At 39.1% G+C, this 18,404-nt stretch overlaps 1 protein-coding gene across 1 annotated transcript in view; it reads left to right on the top strand.

Annotated features, from left to right (window-relative positions):
• RHOBTB3 (Rho related BTB domain containing 3) overlaps window positions 1–9,827 on the top strand; it is a 54,731-nt gene extending 44,904 nt beyond the window's left edge. Inside the window, exons 11-12 of the mRNA XM_072736748.1 lie at window positions 1,312–1,408; window positions 6,892–9,827. Of these exons, the coding sequence (XP_072592849.1) occupies window positions 1,312–1,408; window positions 6,892–7,007 (213 nt within the window). The 3' untranslated portion in view covers window positions 7,008–9,827. The remainder of the gene's footprint in view (window positions 1–1,311; window positions 1,409–6,891) is intronic.
• Window positions 9,828–18,404: the final 8,577 nt, after the last annotated feature.

Below are 18,404 nucleotides of genomic sequence, written 5' to 3'. Positions count from 1 at the left end.
CCTCTTTTTTGAGTTTCTTCCTTAAGATTTGAGATTATAAATCTTTCTTCGGTTAGCATTCCTTATTGCTTATAAAATATTTTTGAGTTTCCCTAAAAGAGCAATATTTAGCTTAAAGGTAGAAATAACCTAAATGTCCATCAACAGATGAATTAATAAATGAAATGTGGTATATACTTATGGTGGAATATTACTCAGTCCTAAAAAGGAATGACATTTTAATGCATGCTGCAGCATGGATGAAACTTGAGGACATTTTACTAAACAATAAACCAGACAAAGAAAGCATAACTATTGTATAATTCAGTGTTTATGAGATACTCAGAATAGTCAAATTCTTAGAGAAAAACAGAATAGTGGTTACCAGGGACTAGAGGTAACTCGGGTAAAAGGGGAATTATTTGATGAGTATAGAGTTTCAGTTTGGGATGATAAAAACATTCTGGAAATAGTGATGATGGATGTATAATAATGTGAATGTACTTAATGCCACTGGTACCCTTAGAGAAGTTTAAAATGGCAAATTTTATGTTATGTATATTTTGCCACAATAATAATAAAAAGAACTATACTCATGTATCAAAGTGGCCTGCCAGCAAGTTACTGTAATCTGATTTGAGTTGTTAAATGGATCAGTGAGTATCACTGGACTGGCACCAAGGTGATGATGTCATGGCCGTGTTGCCCTGAGTTTCCCTTCCATTAGGTGTTGAAATCCAGAATGAGAAATGTGCTGGAAATCCAGCTCACTGTTACAGGACATCCTAGTTAAAAGCAACTCTTCAAACATAACCTTCTCATAAAGCTGTGTCCACACTGAAATCCATACCCTTAGGTTGATGACATTTCCTCCACAAAATATTTTTTGGTTTGCTCCTCAGGTAAACTTGTTTAGATAACAGCCAACCGTGTACCTTTGCTAACCATAATCTTATTTCTGCTGCACAGATATAAGTGCAATTAGTGAAGGCCATGACCTTAGATTAAAAGCTTAAATGAAATGCTTAAGAACCTCAAATAGTCTCTGTTAACCACTGATCCAGCGTGCCTCTGCTTCAAGACATTTAGCTGCTCCAGCACCAGTGGCTTGATATTCATTTGATTTGGTTTCTTCACTGATGTAATTTGATTATTACATGTAAATAATTCTCCCTCTTACTTTCTGCTCTCAGAGTAGGCAGGAGGCTGTATGGTGTATGGACACAGGCAGCATGGAGGCTGGCTCTCCACTACTTCTCACAGACCATTCTCTCCACCTGTTCATCACCTCGATGGTTATTATGTACAACATTGTTTCCATTTTTCTTGCAGTTTCACCACTCTGATTGCCTTTCAACCTGGCTACTTCATTTCATTGCCACTAACTACCTCATCTTCAGCCAAAAGCCTGAATTTCAGGATCTTTCAGGTAGATTGCTAATTTACTATTTTGAAAAAAAAAAACAAAAAAACAAAAACAAAAAACTTTGTCCTTTGTTCTTAGGTTTGAGACATAGCTTGTAGGAATAGTAATTGTTAAAAAAAAAAAAAGTCAAAGAAAAAAGTCAGTGTAATACATTCCTCCTAAGTACACAGTGTGGTAATTGAGGATATGTTAACTTACAGTCATCTGGTTATAAAAGTAGTTTGACTTGTGTTACACAAGAAGCTTCCTAATGATTGTTTTATAGCTCACATCCATTTTTAAGTGTATCTTTTTCCTGAAGTAGACAGATAAGGTGGCCTCAGGTGGCATTTCATTGTGATAAGTGATATCTTGGCTTTAACCATGAGAGTCAGAAGCAAAATTTAAACAGTACAGATTTAAAACTTTTTTCTTATGAAGGAGTTGTAACTATCATTTATTATTTATAATATGTAGTTCTATTGTTCTGCTATCTATGTTTATTTAAGTATATCTGTATAGGGATCCATCATATTATTTGGAAACAACAGTTTTTATATTGATCAAAGAATGTTGCAAAACTTACTGACCAGAGAGTATACATCATGTGATCTTTTAGGTAAATTGTAAAGATTAAAACCAATCAAGCTTCATCTTATTGTGCTACATGAGACAAAAGAAAATGAGAACAGAATAGTCATCAGAGGAGACAGTTTTGGACACGATGATTTGCTCATGTTACTTAGAATAGGCTCAAGAAATAATCAAGTTAAAAGGCAAAAAAGATAGCCTAATTAAATAGTTTTTTTTTTTAAGATGTTATTCATTTATTCATGAGAGACACAAGGAGAGAGAGAGGCAGAGACACAGGCAGAGGGAGAAGCAGGCTCCATGCAGGAAGCCTGATGTGGGACTCAATCCCTGGTCTCCAGGATCAGACCCTGGGCTGAAGGCAGGCGCCAAACTGCTGAGCCACCCAGGGATCCCCAGTTAAGTAGTTTCAAACTCTATAAACAGGGAAGTATCCTCAGAGATACCTGCAGGCTCTTTGAGGTCGGGGCAGCAAATGGAGAGTGACTGAGGGAAGAGGGGGAGAAGGAAACAGAGAACTTGAAATTTGTAATTCTTGGACTCCCTGGCCCTTCAACTAAGGTAGTTCCACTTTTAACTTTTATATCTTAGAGTTCTGCATAAAATTTTACTTATAAAAGATAACCTGCTGCTAAAATGTTTGAAAATCTCTGGCTTTTTTCAACTTCTTGCACAGTTAAGGAAACCAGGAAACAGTCTATTTTTGGCAGATATATTCAGTTAGTTGACAAACATCATATGCCTATTGGGAGGCTTCTTATAAAATGTAACTATTAGTGCAACAGAGCAACATAGTAAAGCAGAATATAGATATTTACTAACCATCTACTTTGTGTAAGAAAGAAACAAGTTCTATTCCTAGAGAGAAAACATTGCTGCTAGTAGGGGCATTCTTATTAAGTCATTCTTTAAGAAATCAATTCACAATGAAACGAGTGAACATTGTAATTTTTAGAACCACCTTTGTTTTGCTGCCTTAGGTCCCCTTCATTCATAAGAGAAGAGTAAGATTATTTTCCATTTACTGTCTTGTGTAGGTGAATGCCACACTCTTACAGCCTATAAATCCTTTGAGTTATAAATTTTTGTTTTATTTTATTATTTATACAATTGACTATAAAGGGTGGTATGACCACCTGGCATAGTGTGGACCACACACTCCAGGGTGTGATCCGGGAAGGTAGGGTAAGAAAAAGAGGCTGTGTCCTTGATTGTCTTATGTTCCTTTGATGGGAATTTAAAAAGGCATCATGAATGCTCTGATTCAGTGGTACCTGTTTATATTCAGGACCTGCTGTGATGTGTCCTTGTGGGGCAGAGAAAAAAGCCCCTGGTGGTTAAGGGAGAATTAGTCTAATTTAGAGGTGGCACACTGGTAATCTGTGGATCAAAAGTAGCTGATTATAGTCTGCCAACGGGTTTTATTTGGACCACATGATATTACTTTTCTTTTTTTAGTGTCACCATTTAAAGAGAATAACATGTCACATCTTAAAAATCCAAATTTCTGGCTTCTTTTGAAAAGTTGGAAGATCTGATTACTTGGACCCATCTTCCCACATGGCAGCAAACTGGAACTTAGCTATGCATTTAAAGGAGCATGTCTCCTCCAGAATGTTCTAGTTGCCCTTCCTCTGTGTTGTCTTACATTTGAACTGCTTCACATGGTCACTTGAAGTTAGAAGGGTTCTTGGTACAATTTATAGCTCCCTTAAATACTATCCCATTTCCAGTTTCAAAAATCATCACGTTTTTATTGGAATTCTGTGAACTGTTTTCTCCTGCTTGAGAATTCTTCTTTAGAGGTGGTTAGCAATTGAAAAGTGAGACTAAACAAGATGTCATGTTAATGCTGGTATTGATACATCAGAACTCAGTTAAATAGTTCATTAAATATTGGATGTATTTTATGTGTTGGACTCTTAAAAACAAAGAGCAATGCATAGGAATATAAGTTACCCTTAGCATTTATGGATTCATTATTCTCACAGTTTAATTTAGCTCAAAATTATGTAACATATTATATAATATGGAATTTTTTTGGTTCTGATTTGGTTTTTGCTGGCTGCCAGAGCTTATCTGTGGTAATTTTTCTCTCTCTCTTTCTAAATCTCAACCAAGGGAGTAGTCTTATGTCACCTTTGCTTACTAGTGAAACCTACATCTAACTTCCCTGAGCTGCTAGGAAGTTTCTTTTTGTCCAGGTTTCTTTTTGTAGCCTGGATCATGACCTCATTAATCTGAATCATAGTATATGAGGTCACAAAGTAGGTGGAGAAGTGGGAACTGATTCAGTAGAAGGAAACTTAAGTACTCACAGAAGGGAATACTGATGAGAAGCAAGCTGATTCACCCAGCAGAATACCAAAAAGCCTTAGAAATCTGAGAGACCAGGTATTCCAGAAAGTAGAATGAGGCTTGGGGCCGACAGCCATAGAATTAGTTGAAGGTTAAGAAGAAGGGGGCACCTGGGTGGCTCAGTCAGCTGAGTGTCTGACTCTAGGTTTTGGCTTGTGTCATCGTCTTAGGGTTGTGGGGTAAGCCCCATGTCGGGCTCTGCTCAGCATGGGGTCTGCTTGAGATTCTCTCTCTCTTCCTCCCCCCTTCCCCCTGCTCACATGTGTGCTACCTCTTTAAAAGATATAAATAAGTAAAACCTTTTTATTGATTTTTTTTAATTTATGAGAGACATGGAAAGAGAGAGAGAGAGAGACATAGGCAGAAGGAGAAGCAGGCTCCGTGAAGGGAACCCGATGTGGGACTCGATCCTGGGATCCAGGATCAGACCCCAAGCCGGAGGCAGACACTAGGCCACCCAGGCACCCTAAAACCTTTTTAAAAAAAGTTATGAAAAAGCTTTTACTGCACTCCATCCCACACAGGCAGGCAACTCCTTCTCTTTCATCTTCCTAGGAGACAGGAGGTTTATTCTTGGAGATATTAAACCAAAAAAGTTATAGAATCACAAATTCCAGGTATAGCTGAGATTGGGTTAAGGAGCTGAATTGAGAACATAGGGCTCATGTGAACGTACACATTGTATATCAAGCCACCAGCCTCCTTCCTGTGTCCAGGTTCTAGAATGCTGGCACTGGGTGAAATTGAAGTGTCTTTGGCCTTGGAGAAAAAATATATAGATGCAATCATTTGTAACTTCCGTCAGTGAACCCAAAAGTATCTGCTCTGTTATTCTACCAATGAGTAAGTTCTACCCATGACCACAAGATATCCAAACAGGCATCTATCTATCCAATCAGCTCACTCTTAAATGTAAGAATATAACTGAGGATCTTTAGGTATTTTAGGAAATATCTAACATGAAAGATACCAAAACCAAAAGAAAATTAATAAAAACAAAAGAGAAAGAATTTAGAGGAACAAAGAATAGAAAAACAGCCTTTAAAAATCCTAAAATTAATGTCCTCAGAGAATAAGAGATACAAATCTACAAAGCAGGATAGAATGTTATTTATAAAGAAACAATATTCAGAGAGACAGAAAGTAGAATGGTGGTTGCCAGGCCTGGGGAGAAGGGGAAATGGGGTGTTGTTTAATGAGTATAGAGTTTTAGTTTTGCAAGATGAAAAGAGCTCTGGAGATTGATTGCATAACAATGTGAATGTACATAACAATACTGCATATATACATAAAAGTCATTGAAATAGTAAATTTTATGTTATATATGCTTTATCATTGTTTAACAATACAAAAACAAGAAATTGTTCTTGGAAATTACAAACATGATACCGAAAACAAAACTAAACAAAAAAGCATCTAAATAAATAAGAGTTGAAACAACTACATGTGAGTTGAAAGATAAAGATGAGGACATCTCCCAAAAAGTAGGACAAAAAGAGAGGAGAGAAACTTTTTTTAAAACTTTGATCTCAATCCAAGAGATGAAGTATCTGATTAAAAGAAGTTAATACAGAATAAAATAGTGGAGAGGAAATTATCAAAGAAATAATACAAGAAATTATCGTAGTCCTGAAGGACCCAAGTCTTCAGAGTGAAAGGATCTGCTAAAAGCTCAGCTTTATGAGTGAACAAAGTCCATCACCGGAACATGCAAGAACACCAGCTATAAATAGAAAAACATAAAAGTTTTATTTATTTTTTATTTTTTATTTTTTTTTACATAAAAGTTTTAAAAGAACACAGATGACTTGCCAAGAGCTATAAATCTGAATGGTAGTCAAGTACTTAATGACCTTAGAAACTAGAAAGCAGTGGAATTCTGTTGTCAACATTCTGAGGGAAGTTGTCCACCTAGAATTCTGTACCAAACCAAATTACCAATTGTGTGTGAAGAGGATAAAGATGTTTCACCACAAGCAAGGTCTCAAAAATATTTCATATGTAACCCCTTTTTCAGGGAGCTAATAAAGGTTATGATGCTTCACCAAAAATGGAAAATAAACTGAGTCAAGGGCCTGGAGTCCAAGAGCGGAGGGATCCAACCTGGAAGCATGAAGCAGGCCTAGAAAGCAGGGCAGTGCAGGGCTCTGGTGAGGGTGCAGAGCTTGTTTGGTGACTGGCTGGGGAGAGAATAGAATCGAGAGGGCCTCAAAAAGTTTGGAAGGGTGAGGCAGCTACCAAGAAAACAATGAAAAACAAGTCTGTTGCCATCTCCAAGAAAAATACATCTCTCTTAGAAAAACAAAAGACTATAAATACTACTTGATGAAGCAGTGGATCAGATGTATATTGTTGCAAATCACATAATAATATAAATCCTGATGACTGATTTCACCAAAGCTGTGTTAAACAATTGTGGAAACCTTGAGTTCGGAAAGGTAGGGGATATGTAGCCAAGCTCAGAGCTCATCTGTTAAATAGGAAATCGATAGTTAATATCTAAACTTGATCTAAAATAAAAGTATATGCAATTAACATTCTTTTTCTAAAAATTTTAGTGGAAGAACGCAGCTTTGTTGAAAAGCACAGATGGCCATCGAATATGTACTTGAAGCAGCTTGCGGAATACAGGAAGTATATTCACTCTCGGAAATGTCGTTGCTTAGTAATGTAACCCAGAGCTTTTATATACATTTGCTTATTATTATTATTATTATTGTTATTATGAAGAAGAAGAAGAAGAAGAATGGGATACCTCTGTGTTCCATCAAGATTATGTGACTGAAGGCAATGTGGGCGTTAAAAGAATTAGCGTACAGCTTAATGTGTTTGTTAGTTCTCTGAAAAAAATTACTATTGTGGTCTTAAAAGGGAACAAAATATACCATAGGCTAAAACTATGGCTTCACTATCCTAGTATATAAAGCTGTCCTACAGCTATTTCCTTTTAAGATGCCCTGTTGCTTTAGTGATATTGATACCCCTCCCAGTTAAGAAATGTTTAAATTTAAAAAAAAAAATCATGTAGGATTAATTTAAATTTTTCATCATGTCTGATTAATTGCTCTATTAAAATAAGGGCATTTTAAAGACCTAGTATGACTATTTCAATAATGAAGAATCCAGAGTAAAGCTGATCAATCTGAAATTTTAGGAATAGAAATTTGCATGGGATTTTGAAAATGAAATGCCACGTGGTTTCAAATGAGTGACAGTGTTTGAACCATCATGAAAAGAATTTGTTTTTTATGTGGACAACCTAGCTGAGCCACCTGTCTCTTCCATGGGCAGGGAACCTAAACAGGGCTGGCTTTACGGCCATGTAACCTCTAGTGACACTGGGGCCCCATGCTTGGTTCGATGCTCTGCTGTTGCCATTTTGAAATTCTTAATAATGTTTAAAGAAAGGCCTTGCATTTTTGCTTTGTACTGGGCCCCCCAAATTATGTGTATCTCCTAGCAGGATATGTACTGTATTTTCTTGCTCAAACATCATTCTCTCTGAAACCAAAAAAAAAGAGGCACGACATGGAGGGAAGAGCTCATATAGGGTTTCCCATCCTTGGGGAAGTCTGTACCATCCAGGGCCTCTGCTCCACCTCGGCGGGCCAGAGAGACGTGCTTTGTGTTTTCTCAGCTTTCAAACACTCGCGGTTCTGGATCTGTCACAGTTGAACAAATGCATTCTTCCTCCTTCTCAGACTGGGATGTTGATAAAAGCAACTGATCAGTGTGAATTTAAAACAGTTATAAAGGTCCTCGTAGGAAGAGATGCTTTCTAGAGAACTTGCAGTCAATGGCTTAAGAGTTTTTGGTTTTGTGTACTTATAAGCTTAAGGAGGTCAGCAGCTCTAATTGTTTGAATTCTTTCTGAGGACTGCAAGGTTATTTAATGAGGAGCAGCACGAACCTTGTCCTTCAAGATAAGTCAGTAAGTTAAAAAGTCATAAATCAAAGGCTCAGTACATAGAAAATGGTACTAGGATAGAAGTATAGTTTCCCTTGTATTACACAATCAACAGAAATAATTACATTGGAAGCTCACAAGCTGAGAGATGGAAAACCAGATTACTAGTTATTAACATCATTTTCATCCGTAATTCAGTATTGGGATGTATTTTTTTTTTTTTTTACATTTCTAATGACTTTCAAGGACACTGAGTGTTTCCAACTATTCAAACATTTGATGAAACAGTTTTATACCATAGTATTAGATATAATACGATACAGTTAGTCCTTGGATGGCTATCAACACTGTCAGAGTAGAACAGTAAAAATGCCCTATATATATCTTCCAAGAAACCTGATTTTAATTAGATTGTATTGGTGAAGATTACTGGAATGCATTTTATGTTTTTGTATTTTAATCACTTGAGTTAATCAACTCTTGGCAAATCCCATTTGATAAGGATAAGCATTGTAAACAATAAATGTGATAGTAGATTTCTAGAAATTCATCACATTTACAGTCTTTTAAACCACAGTGATAGCCTTATGACCTTATTTCATAAGCGTAGTCTTTGCTCTATGTGAATGACAGCACTTAAAATTCTAAATCAATAACCTTTGAGGTGGAAATGGAAAAGAATATTAAGTTTTAAAGCAAAATAAAGTATTTTCTTGGTAATACTATTTAACATTTACATAGACCATAGGTACTTTTTAAGTTGTTTGACCTGAATGGAAGTTGAGTTTGGAAGCTGGTGCTCTGTAGGTATTGGTTCAGATTGTCGATTTTATTATGAAAGTTCTTTACCACCTGTGTGAGAGACTCAAACACACTGATGTCGTGGCTCCTCAGAGATAGTCAGAACAGTAATCAAATAGTTTTTAAATCTAGACTCTTCAGTACCTTTGAATTAACTCAATTTAAAATAACAAGAAATTTAAGAGTACTTATAAACTATCTTGGAGAAATGAGTGCTCCTTTTGAGTTTGTTTTGTTTTTAATTGAAAGAGTATTTCTAGATGAATGTACGCTTTGTGTTCATCTCTGCTTCAATATATTCACCAATCATTTTAATTAGAGAAGATACTGAGTGATAGAACTAAGGCCTCTTCTTTCTGGGCCAGGTTTTCACCTTAAATAACCCTTTATATACTTCTGACTACTCTCTGTTCCTATTACAAAAGAGTAGGTTAAAAAATAGAAGTTTCAGTAACATAACTGAAATTCACCCGTCCAGGCCAGAATGGTGGCCTCCTATTGGACAGTGGCAGAAAACCGAACAATTGGATAAATTTAACTTCCAAGACAGCTAAACTTTTCAATTGTAATTTTAAAAACTACACTACACTGATGTACTTACTTAGGAAAAAAAATTTCCTCAAGAGTACTTTATTTTATTTAATGCTTCTGTTTAATTCAATCTTTAATAATTTTGCTAAGAAGGGTATGTGTGTATTTTAATATAGCCTGACCTGAATTTATATGTTTTTAGTTTTAGTATTTAACATTTTGTAACAAATAAACCTTTTTTTAAAACAAGTTTAACACGGTGTCCTACAGTTCTTTAATCTCGGATGTTGAAATGCTGGATGGAATAAATTTGGGAATACTGTCCGTTTCTCAAGCATAATTATGTTTCATGGATAATCTCCATTACGTGTAAGATACATAGAATATTGCTGATGTTGTAGATGCCTGTGATGAGATAAAGAAATTTATATTACCTATAGCAGCTTGTACCAGAATTTCTCTTAACAAAATAATTGCCTTTATGCAGAAAAATGCATTGATAATTATTTATCATGGAAGTGAGCCCTATGGGCTTGAGTACTGGTTGGGGCCAAGACTTTTGAGAAGTAGAGAAGCCACTCTGCATAATTAAGGGTTAAGAAGTTGGAATTTCCCAACCCAATGAAAAGGCATGCTACTGAAGGGAAGAAAATACTTGCAAACATTTATCTTATAAGAATATCTAAAAAGTATAAAGAATTCATACATCTCAAAAGTAAAGCAAAAAAAACAATGTGATTGAAACATGGGCAGAGAATCTGAACAGAGATTTTTTTCCTAAAGAAGACATAGAGAAGGGCACCTGGGTGGCCCAGTGGTTGAGCTTGAGCCTCTGCCTTGATCCTGGGATGAGTCCCATATCAGGGTCCCCTCAGGGAGCCTGTTTCTCTCCCTCTGCCTATGTCCCTGCCTCTCTGTGTATCTCTCATGAATAAAGAAATTTAAAAGAAAAAAAAATTTTAAAAAGAAGACAGAGGTGGTCAACAGGCACCTGAAAAAATGGTTCAGTGGAGAAATGCAAATCAAAACCACAAGGAAGTATCCCCTCACACCTGTTAAAATGGCTATTATCAAAAAAGATGAGATAACATGTTGGGTAGGATGTGGGGAAAAGGGAACTGTCATACAGTGCTCGTGGATATGTAGATTGGTGCAGCCACTATGGAAAACAGTGTAGAGGTTCCTCAAAAAATTAAAAATATAACTACCATATGATCTAGCAATTCTACATTTGGGTATTTATCTGAAAAAAAAATGAAAATACTAACTTGAGGCGATCTCTGCATGTCCATGTTCATTGCAGTGTTATTTACAATAGCCAAGACATGGACACAACCTAAGTGTCCATCAGGGATGAAGGGATAAGGAAAGTGTGGTGTATACGTACAATGGAATTTATTCACATATTAAAAAAGTATGAAATCTTTCCATTTGTGACAATGTGGATGAACCTTGAGGGGGGTTACGTTAAGTGAAATAAGTTAGACTGAGAAGAACAAATACCATGTGATCTCACTTATATGTGGAATCTGAACACAACAGACTAACTGTGGTGATCATTTTGCAGTATATACAGATAGTGAATGGTTATTTGTACACCTGAGACTAATACAATGTTACATGTCAGCTATATCTTAGTAAAAAAAAAAAAGAAGAAGAAGAAGAATGTGGGACTTGCCAGGCCTGAGGAGGCCAGACAGGAAAGGAAGAAAGACAAGACGAAAGACAAGACGATCATAACATGAAAATGGTTTGTGCACTATAATCTCTCCCCAGGTTAGCATATTGCTAGTAAAGTCTGCTAAACCCATAAAGGCCTCCGCTGTTCCCCTGGAATTATGTTGCAAACACAAATCTGCCCTGGCAACACGCTCTTCTAGAGGAACCCCATGCCTGTAGAAGAACCTCCACAGCCCTCACTGCCATCGCAGGCTTTCATAACTAGCCTCGACTGTTTTAAAAGCCTTGACATGGGGATCCCTGGGTGGCTCAGCAGTTTAGCGCCTGCCTTTGGCCCAGGGCGTGATCCTGGAGTCCCGAGATCGAGTCCCGCGTCAGGCTCCCGGTATGGAGCCTGCTTCTCCCTCCTCCTGTGTCTCTGCCTCTCTCTCTCTCTGTCTATCATAAATAAATAAATAAATCTTAAAAAAAAAAAAAAAAAAAAAAAAACCTTGACATGTGGAAGACTGACTCTTCCATGGCTTGGGTTGGGTTGCCATTCCCTGGGTACTTGCAAACTCGTGCATATCCTGTAAAACCCCACTTAAACATCCTATCTCTTTTGCTCTCTACGAGTTAAGAATTGCTTCTGTGTGTGAATAAGAATGAATTGCTTCTACAGGTGTCTTTCCTTAGCTCCTTATTCATACCTTTTTATGGCACTGAATGCATTTTAGGTATTTATGGAGGGTGGTGAATAGTCAGCTGTAACTTGAGGGCAGGGGGACAGTGTCTTGATTTATCTTTGTGACCTCTCCGTAACCCTCCTACAAGTGTGAGATTGACATAGACCCTGTGTAATAAATGGCCCTGAAAAGGCCAGGTTGCTTCCATTGGAACAATAATCAAAAACTTGTTAATTCCAGGAAGTAGTATGCTCACTCTTGAAGCTTTGTTTGCTCTGCGTCAGGATTGGCCTGAGTCAGCTGGCACGTGGGACATGGAGTGACCATGGTGGCTGGTTCTCTGGGGACTCAATGAACAGAATGGAAGAGCGGTAAGTTCTGCACCATTGAGGGGGGTGCAGATCATGTACAAAGTGACCTGCCTGGGAGTCGCCATGGAAGATCAGCAGGAAGATGAGCTGGGGGGACAGAAGTTTCTGTTGTGAATAAGGAAGGGGAAGCAGCTCCCAGAGTTACACACAGTGTTTGCATGCAAATGAGCCTGTAACTGCCCTGAGCGACTTCCTTGGCACTCGAAGCTAGTTCTCAAATTCTTAGTTGTCCTGCTGGACTGTCAGAGCTTAATGCTCTTGAAGGCTGGGCTCAGCTCCTCATCTATGACTTAGTGCCCGTCTTGTTTTGTTCACAGGAATGAGTGTCCTTTAATTTATTCCTTCTTCCTCTAGCAGCTACATCACTGCTGGAATGTTTTTCTCTTAATACTTAAACCTTCTCTGACTCCACAAAGTTGCCAGAGGTTTAGTCTCTGCTGTGTTCAAGCAGAGCAATTCGACAGCCAAAAGATATTAAAAAGGTTTCTCATTCTTTTTATTTTGTAGTGTTACCATTTTCTAATAGGTAATATGTTTGTGAGGCTGAAAGCTCAAAACAATACAAAAAGTATACTTTGGGAAAGGAGTCCTTGCTCCCATGTGTTTCCCTTCACCCCGTTTCCCACATTCCCCATAGTAATCACTTGCATCTGTTTCTTAGGCATCATTACAGTGTTTACTAACATGAATATGAGCACTGAAAATGCGTATTTTCATCTTCCTCCTGTGGTAGACAGAACAATAGCCCCCCCGCCCCACCGCAAAATATCCACATTCTAATCCCCAGAACCTGTGAATGTTACTTTTCAGGGCAAAAGGGATTTTTGCAGGTTTGATTAAGTTTAGGATTTTGAGATTGTTCTAAATGGGTCTCTCATAACCCCAAGTGCCCTTAGGAGAGGGAAGAAGTGCAGTAAGAGTACAGGAGGCAATGTGGGGAGGAGGGGTTTGAAAATGAGACAGGGGTTCATGAGCCAAGGAAGAAAGGGAGTCCCCAGAAGCTGAAAAAGGCAAGGGCCTTTAGCCCTGGCAGCATTAGCCCCTGCAGACCGATTCTGGACTTCTGACTTCCAGATCTATAAGAAAACAGATTTATGTTGCTCTAGGCCTCTCGGTTGTGATCATTTGTTACAGCAGCAACAGGAAACTAATATACCCTTTTCCTTCACACAGAGGCGACATGAATGACGTCCTTTGTCCTCAGTACCATGTAAGGGGGGCAAGTGGGGTCTCAGTACCTTTAACTCGGTAATTTATTAAGCCAGCTCTTCTCAAACTGTAGTCGTCATCAGAATTACCTGAAGGGCTTTTAAAAAAGCAGAATGCTGGGCCCCAGCCCTGAAGTTCTGACTTTGCGGGTCTTGGCTAGTGCCCAGGAATTAGCATCTGAAACAAGTTCCCAGGTGAGGCCCATGCCACTTCCACAGAACCCGCATAGACAACACTTCCATGTCTCTTGGGTCTGAAGCACGCACCTGCCCTACTTCAGGGCCTCCTCCTTCCCCGTCCTCTATCAGTTTGAACTTTGACCTCTAGACCCAAGGCCCATCTCTGCGTCCTTGATAGTGTTTCTAGCTCTGTTACGCTGCTCTCCTTTTTCTGATTCTGCTTCTTAAAGAGTTTAAGCAAAAGCCAACAGTTTCCCCCGAGACCTCGGCCTGTGCAGCAGCCAGGCAAAACCCAGCTTCCCAGAATGATTCCTCTTTATTGGTGGGGGTGAGGGTGGTGAGTGGGGGAGAGTCAGACACTCAAGGTCATACATTAAGCCTCCTACCAGACTCACCTCACATTACCGTTGACCTTCAGTCTCCTCTCAAGCTCAAGGTTTCTCTGGGCTTATGCTGTGTGTTGGGTCTTTGACCCTCTTGCCAAGGAGGTGATGCAGGGCTCCGAATTCTCCGTGAATGAAAATAAAACAACTTCCAGAAGGCCTTAGGCCCAGTCCTATGTATGTGCTCTTGAAAGGTTTAAAGAGGAAATGTGAGTCCCTAAATCTTTTTTGTTTACAATGACAGATTTTGCTACTGTTTCCCCAGTATACATTTTTTTTCCTGAAAATTGTCTACCTCTTTGTTACCTAATTCTCTGATTTAAAAAAAAACAAAAATCAAGCTGCTGTAAGAATTGGAAGCAACACTGGAGCATAATCATAAATAATCTTTTTTTTAATGAAGGTCCTAGAAGGTCAAAGCATGGTTAAACCAGTTTTGTGGGTCCCAGGAATGCTTCCCACAGGTGTCAGGGAGTTCCTAATAGCCCCTGTTCCCTTTACACAGGCTTGCTTCACTCCTCTGAATGTTTTGCCCTTCCTCCTGGTTGGAAGTCTTGCTTTTTGGCCTTTGCTTTAATATGTTTAAAGCTGGAGAAAAATAACTACAGTTTCCTCAGTTTCACCTTTCATAAAATTTACGCAGACCACTTTTATTTTCCTAGAAATCTCTAATTCTCGCCCCATGGTCCCCATGGTAACTGGACACATCATTGTTCTTGGATCTTACATCCCCTTTGTTGGAAGAAGAGTAGAGTCGGTTTTCTAAGTTTATACTGACTTCCTCTGAGGAATGAATTGTCTCAGAGCAAACTGGGACATTTTGATATAGAGTTACCTACCAGAACGCCTGAGAGGCCACAGATGGAACCCCTGGTAATGGGTAGTAGGAAGGCAGACTAGAGTGTAGCAGTGCCCAGGTGAGGTTTGAATGATGTTCTTGAATAGATGGGAAGCAAAAGTGAAGGCATTTCCTTGGCAAGAATCCAAATAGAAAGCAGATCCTTTGGATAAAGTAAATTGGGATTTATCGTAAAGAATTGCCTGGATATTTTCCTAAGCTGCATGCCACCAAGAAGACTTTCTCTTTCTAACCCTCATTTCTTTGGATATGTTAAGAAAAGCTGATCTTGTATGGGACCTTAGTATTAGTAGGCACCAGGGGTCCCCAGACTGCTATAGGGTACCAGGGCAGACATACTGATTGCTTGTTTCTTTCTTCATATATTTATGTCTCAGAACAGGAGTCCCTATCAGGTAGGGTTTGTGATACAAGAGGATATTTGGTTTAATCTTCCAAACCCACCTAGCATTGCCCGTGGTCGAGAGAGGTGACGATCACGTGCCTGATTTAACCCTTGGACTGGACTTTAACATAAAAATTTCCCAAATAGGGGTCCTCAGCTTTTAGCACCATTTTAGAAGCATAATAGCTGCTTAAGAAACATCTGTTGAATGTGAGAGGACACAGTTGCTGGAGAGCCCAGCAGACATACTAGGTCTGAGGCAACCACGTTGACTGTTATGGCCCAGATGTCCCATCTCTGCTTAGGGACCAGGGGCCTTGGCCCTGGGGAGGGGCACAGGAGACACAATAGAAGCAGGGTGAGGCCCCACCTTACTGGCAGGGCCTTCGGTGAGTAGAAAGTGCTGGAGGCCAGGAGACACCCAGGAATAACTTTGGGAGACTCGGGAAGGGGGGGGGGCCTATGTCATACAGTCAAGAGTATAATTGAGTGAAATTTCTGTTACACTCTGAATGAATGAATTCATTGGAATTCCATAGGCTGGAATGAATTCCATAGGCTGATGGGGCCTGGGCAAATTGAAGTATCATTTATTATGTCACCATTACCACTTACTGCACGTCTACTAAGCATTTTGTCAGGCATTTTGCATGCATTCTTTCCTGTGGAAGAGACACTGGAGCATAGGAAGGTAGTCTGATGGGCCGACTGATGAAGCCAGACTGCCTAGGTTGATTCAGATCCCAGCTCTACCTCTCGCTAAGTGACCTCAGACATGCAAAATGGCTTCTCCTGGACAATGTGCATTGATGAAATAGAGCTGATGGATGTAGCAACTTCCTAGTTTCATGGGGAGAGTCAGTAAGGTCATATGTGTAAAATGCTGAAGCCAGTGTCTGGCACAGAGTTAGCACTCTTAAAAGTTTTAACTGTTATTATCATCTTATCATCCCAGCAATGCGGTGGGCCAGGTGCTGTCAGTATGTCTGCTTTAAAGTGAGCACAATGAGTAATAGCCTAAGGTCACATTGTTAATAGCCAGCACAATGGAAAGAACGAGAGCTTATTCCAAAGCCCACATGCTCTACTGAGTAGCAAACAGCGTCCCCACCCTTCTCCCAGGAAAGTATTCATTCCAAGGTCTACTCTGACCATGATTCTTCAAGTGCTATGACTGGTTAACATAGCTACCTGGTGGTTAATATTTGAAGTAAATAACCCGGACTGAAGCCTGGAAAACAATCAGCATATCCTGGCAGGAAGTGATCAGAGCAAAAGGTATGTGGTTGGTTGTAAGACACATTCAGCCCCAACAGAGAGTGAAGTTTCCCTGTTAATCCTCTTGCATCTTAATTAATTTTAATTAGTTAATTTTAATTCTCATAAGAGCCCAAACTGAAGAGATTTCCTTAGCCACAGGCATACAGCTAGGACATAGCCTAACCAGAATTTGAATTCGGTCCATATTGCTCCTAAACCATATATATATATATGGATATGTGTATATATATATATGGATGTGTGTATATATATGGATATATACACACACCCATATATATATATATGGATATATGTATATATATCTGTCCTTGGAATAGCAATCAGGTCTTAGGCCAGTTCCGACTGGAGCTTTACAACTTTGATGAATGTGGTTTCATTGAACTGTACATGGGTGGGTACAGTTACATGAGCTACAAAACATGCCTAAATAAAGTTAATTTTTAAAAAAAGGAAGAAGGAAATGAAAAGGCAGAAATGTAGTTAGTGGGGGAGCAAGAGAAGGGGGGAAGAAGGAAGGAAGGAAAGAAAATAAAACATAAGTAGCTAGAAAAATGTTTTCTAACTGGTCTAATAACCGCTGTAAACCTATGGCTCAGTGAAGACCAGCAAAACTGGATAAAAATTTTATTTCTGGATAAATGGATTTAGAGCACGATTGATCCTACCTGTTATGACCCTAAGTCACCTCCTCCCATATCATCCCTCCAGGCTGGAGATACCTCTCAGGGAGCCGTTTCCCCACCGTTCAGCCATTGTTGTCTTCTTCTTGTATCTCAGCGAAAGGAGAGAGGTTGTAAGTTTGTTTGTATTTGGGGTTTGGTGAGGCTAAGAGCAGAAAGTTTTTTTATTTTTTGTTTTTAATAAACTTTATTTTATTTTTTAATATTTTATTTATTGATTAATGAGAGACAGAGAGAGAGAAAGAGGCAGAAACACCAGCAAAGGGAGAAGCAGGCTCCTCACAGGCAGCCCGATGTGGGACTTGATCCTGGGACCCCAGGATCACACCCTGGGCCGAAGGCAGGTGCTAAAGCGCTGAGCCACCCAGGGATCCCCTAATAAACTTTGTTTTTTAAAAGTAGTTTTCGAACCTACTCAATAAAACTGAGCAGAAGGTACAGATATTTCCCATATACCCCTGCTTCTGCACATGCGTAGCTTCCCCATTATCCACATCCCCCACCAGAATGGTGCAGTTGTTACAATTGGTAGACTTACACTGATACATGGTCTATTTCTGGACTCTGTTATGTTCCATTTATCTATTTGTCTATTCTTATAGACACTTAATACCACAACATCTTGATTACTAGAGCTTTTTTTTCTTAAAGATTTCATTTATTTATTCCTGAGAGACACACAGAGAGAGAGAGAGAGGGGCAGAGATACAGGCAGAGGGAGAAGCAGGCTCCATGCAGGAAGCCCGATGTGGGACTCGATCCCCCGTCTCCAGGATCAGGCCCTGGGCCGAAGGTGGTGCCAAACCGCGGAGCCACCTGGGCTGCCCAGATTACTAGAGGTTTTTATAATTAAATCTTGAAGTCAGGTGGTGAAGTCCTTGACATCCTCCAGCTTTATTCTTCTTCAATATTGTATTCAGTATTCTGAGTCTTTTACCTCTCTGTATAAACTTTAGAATGAGTTTATCAACATCCAAGAATACAGTCTCTGGGATTTTAACTGGGATTGTATTGAGTCTATATATCAAATTGGAAAGACCTGACATCTTGACAATATTGACTTTATCTATCCATGAACATAGAATATCCTTCCACTTGTTTAGTTCTTGGATTTTGTTTTTAATCAGACTTTTGTAGTTT

This window comes from Vulpes vulpes, chromosome 14 (assembly GCF_048418805.1).
Source record: "Vulpes vulpes isolate BD-2025 chromosome 14, VulVul3, whole genome shotgun sequence".
In the NCBI taxonomy this organism is placed as follows: domain Eukaryota; kingdom Metazoa; phylum Chordata; class Mammalia; order Carnivora; family Canidae; genus Vulpes; species Vulpes vulpes.
This window is presented reverse-complemented; position numbering and strand designations above follow the sequence as displayed.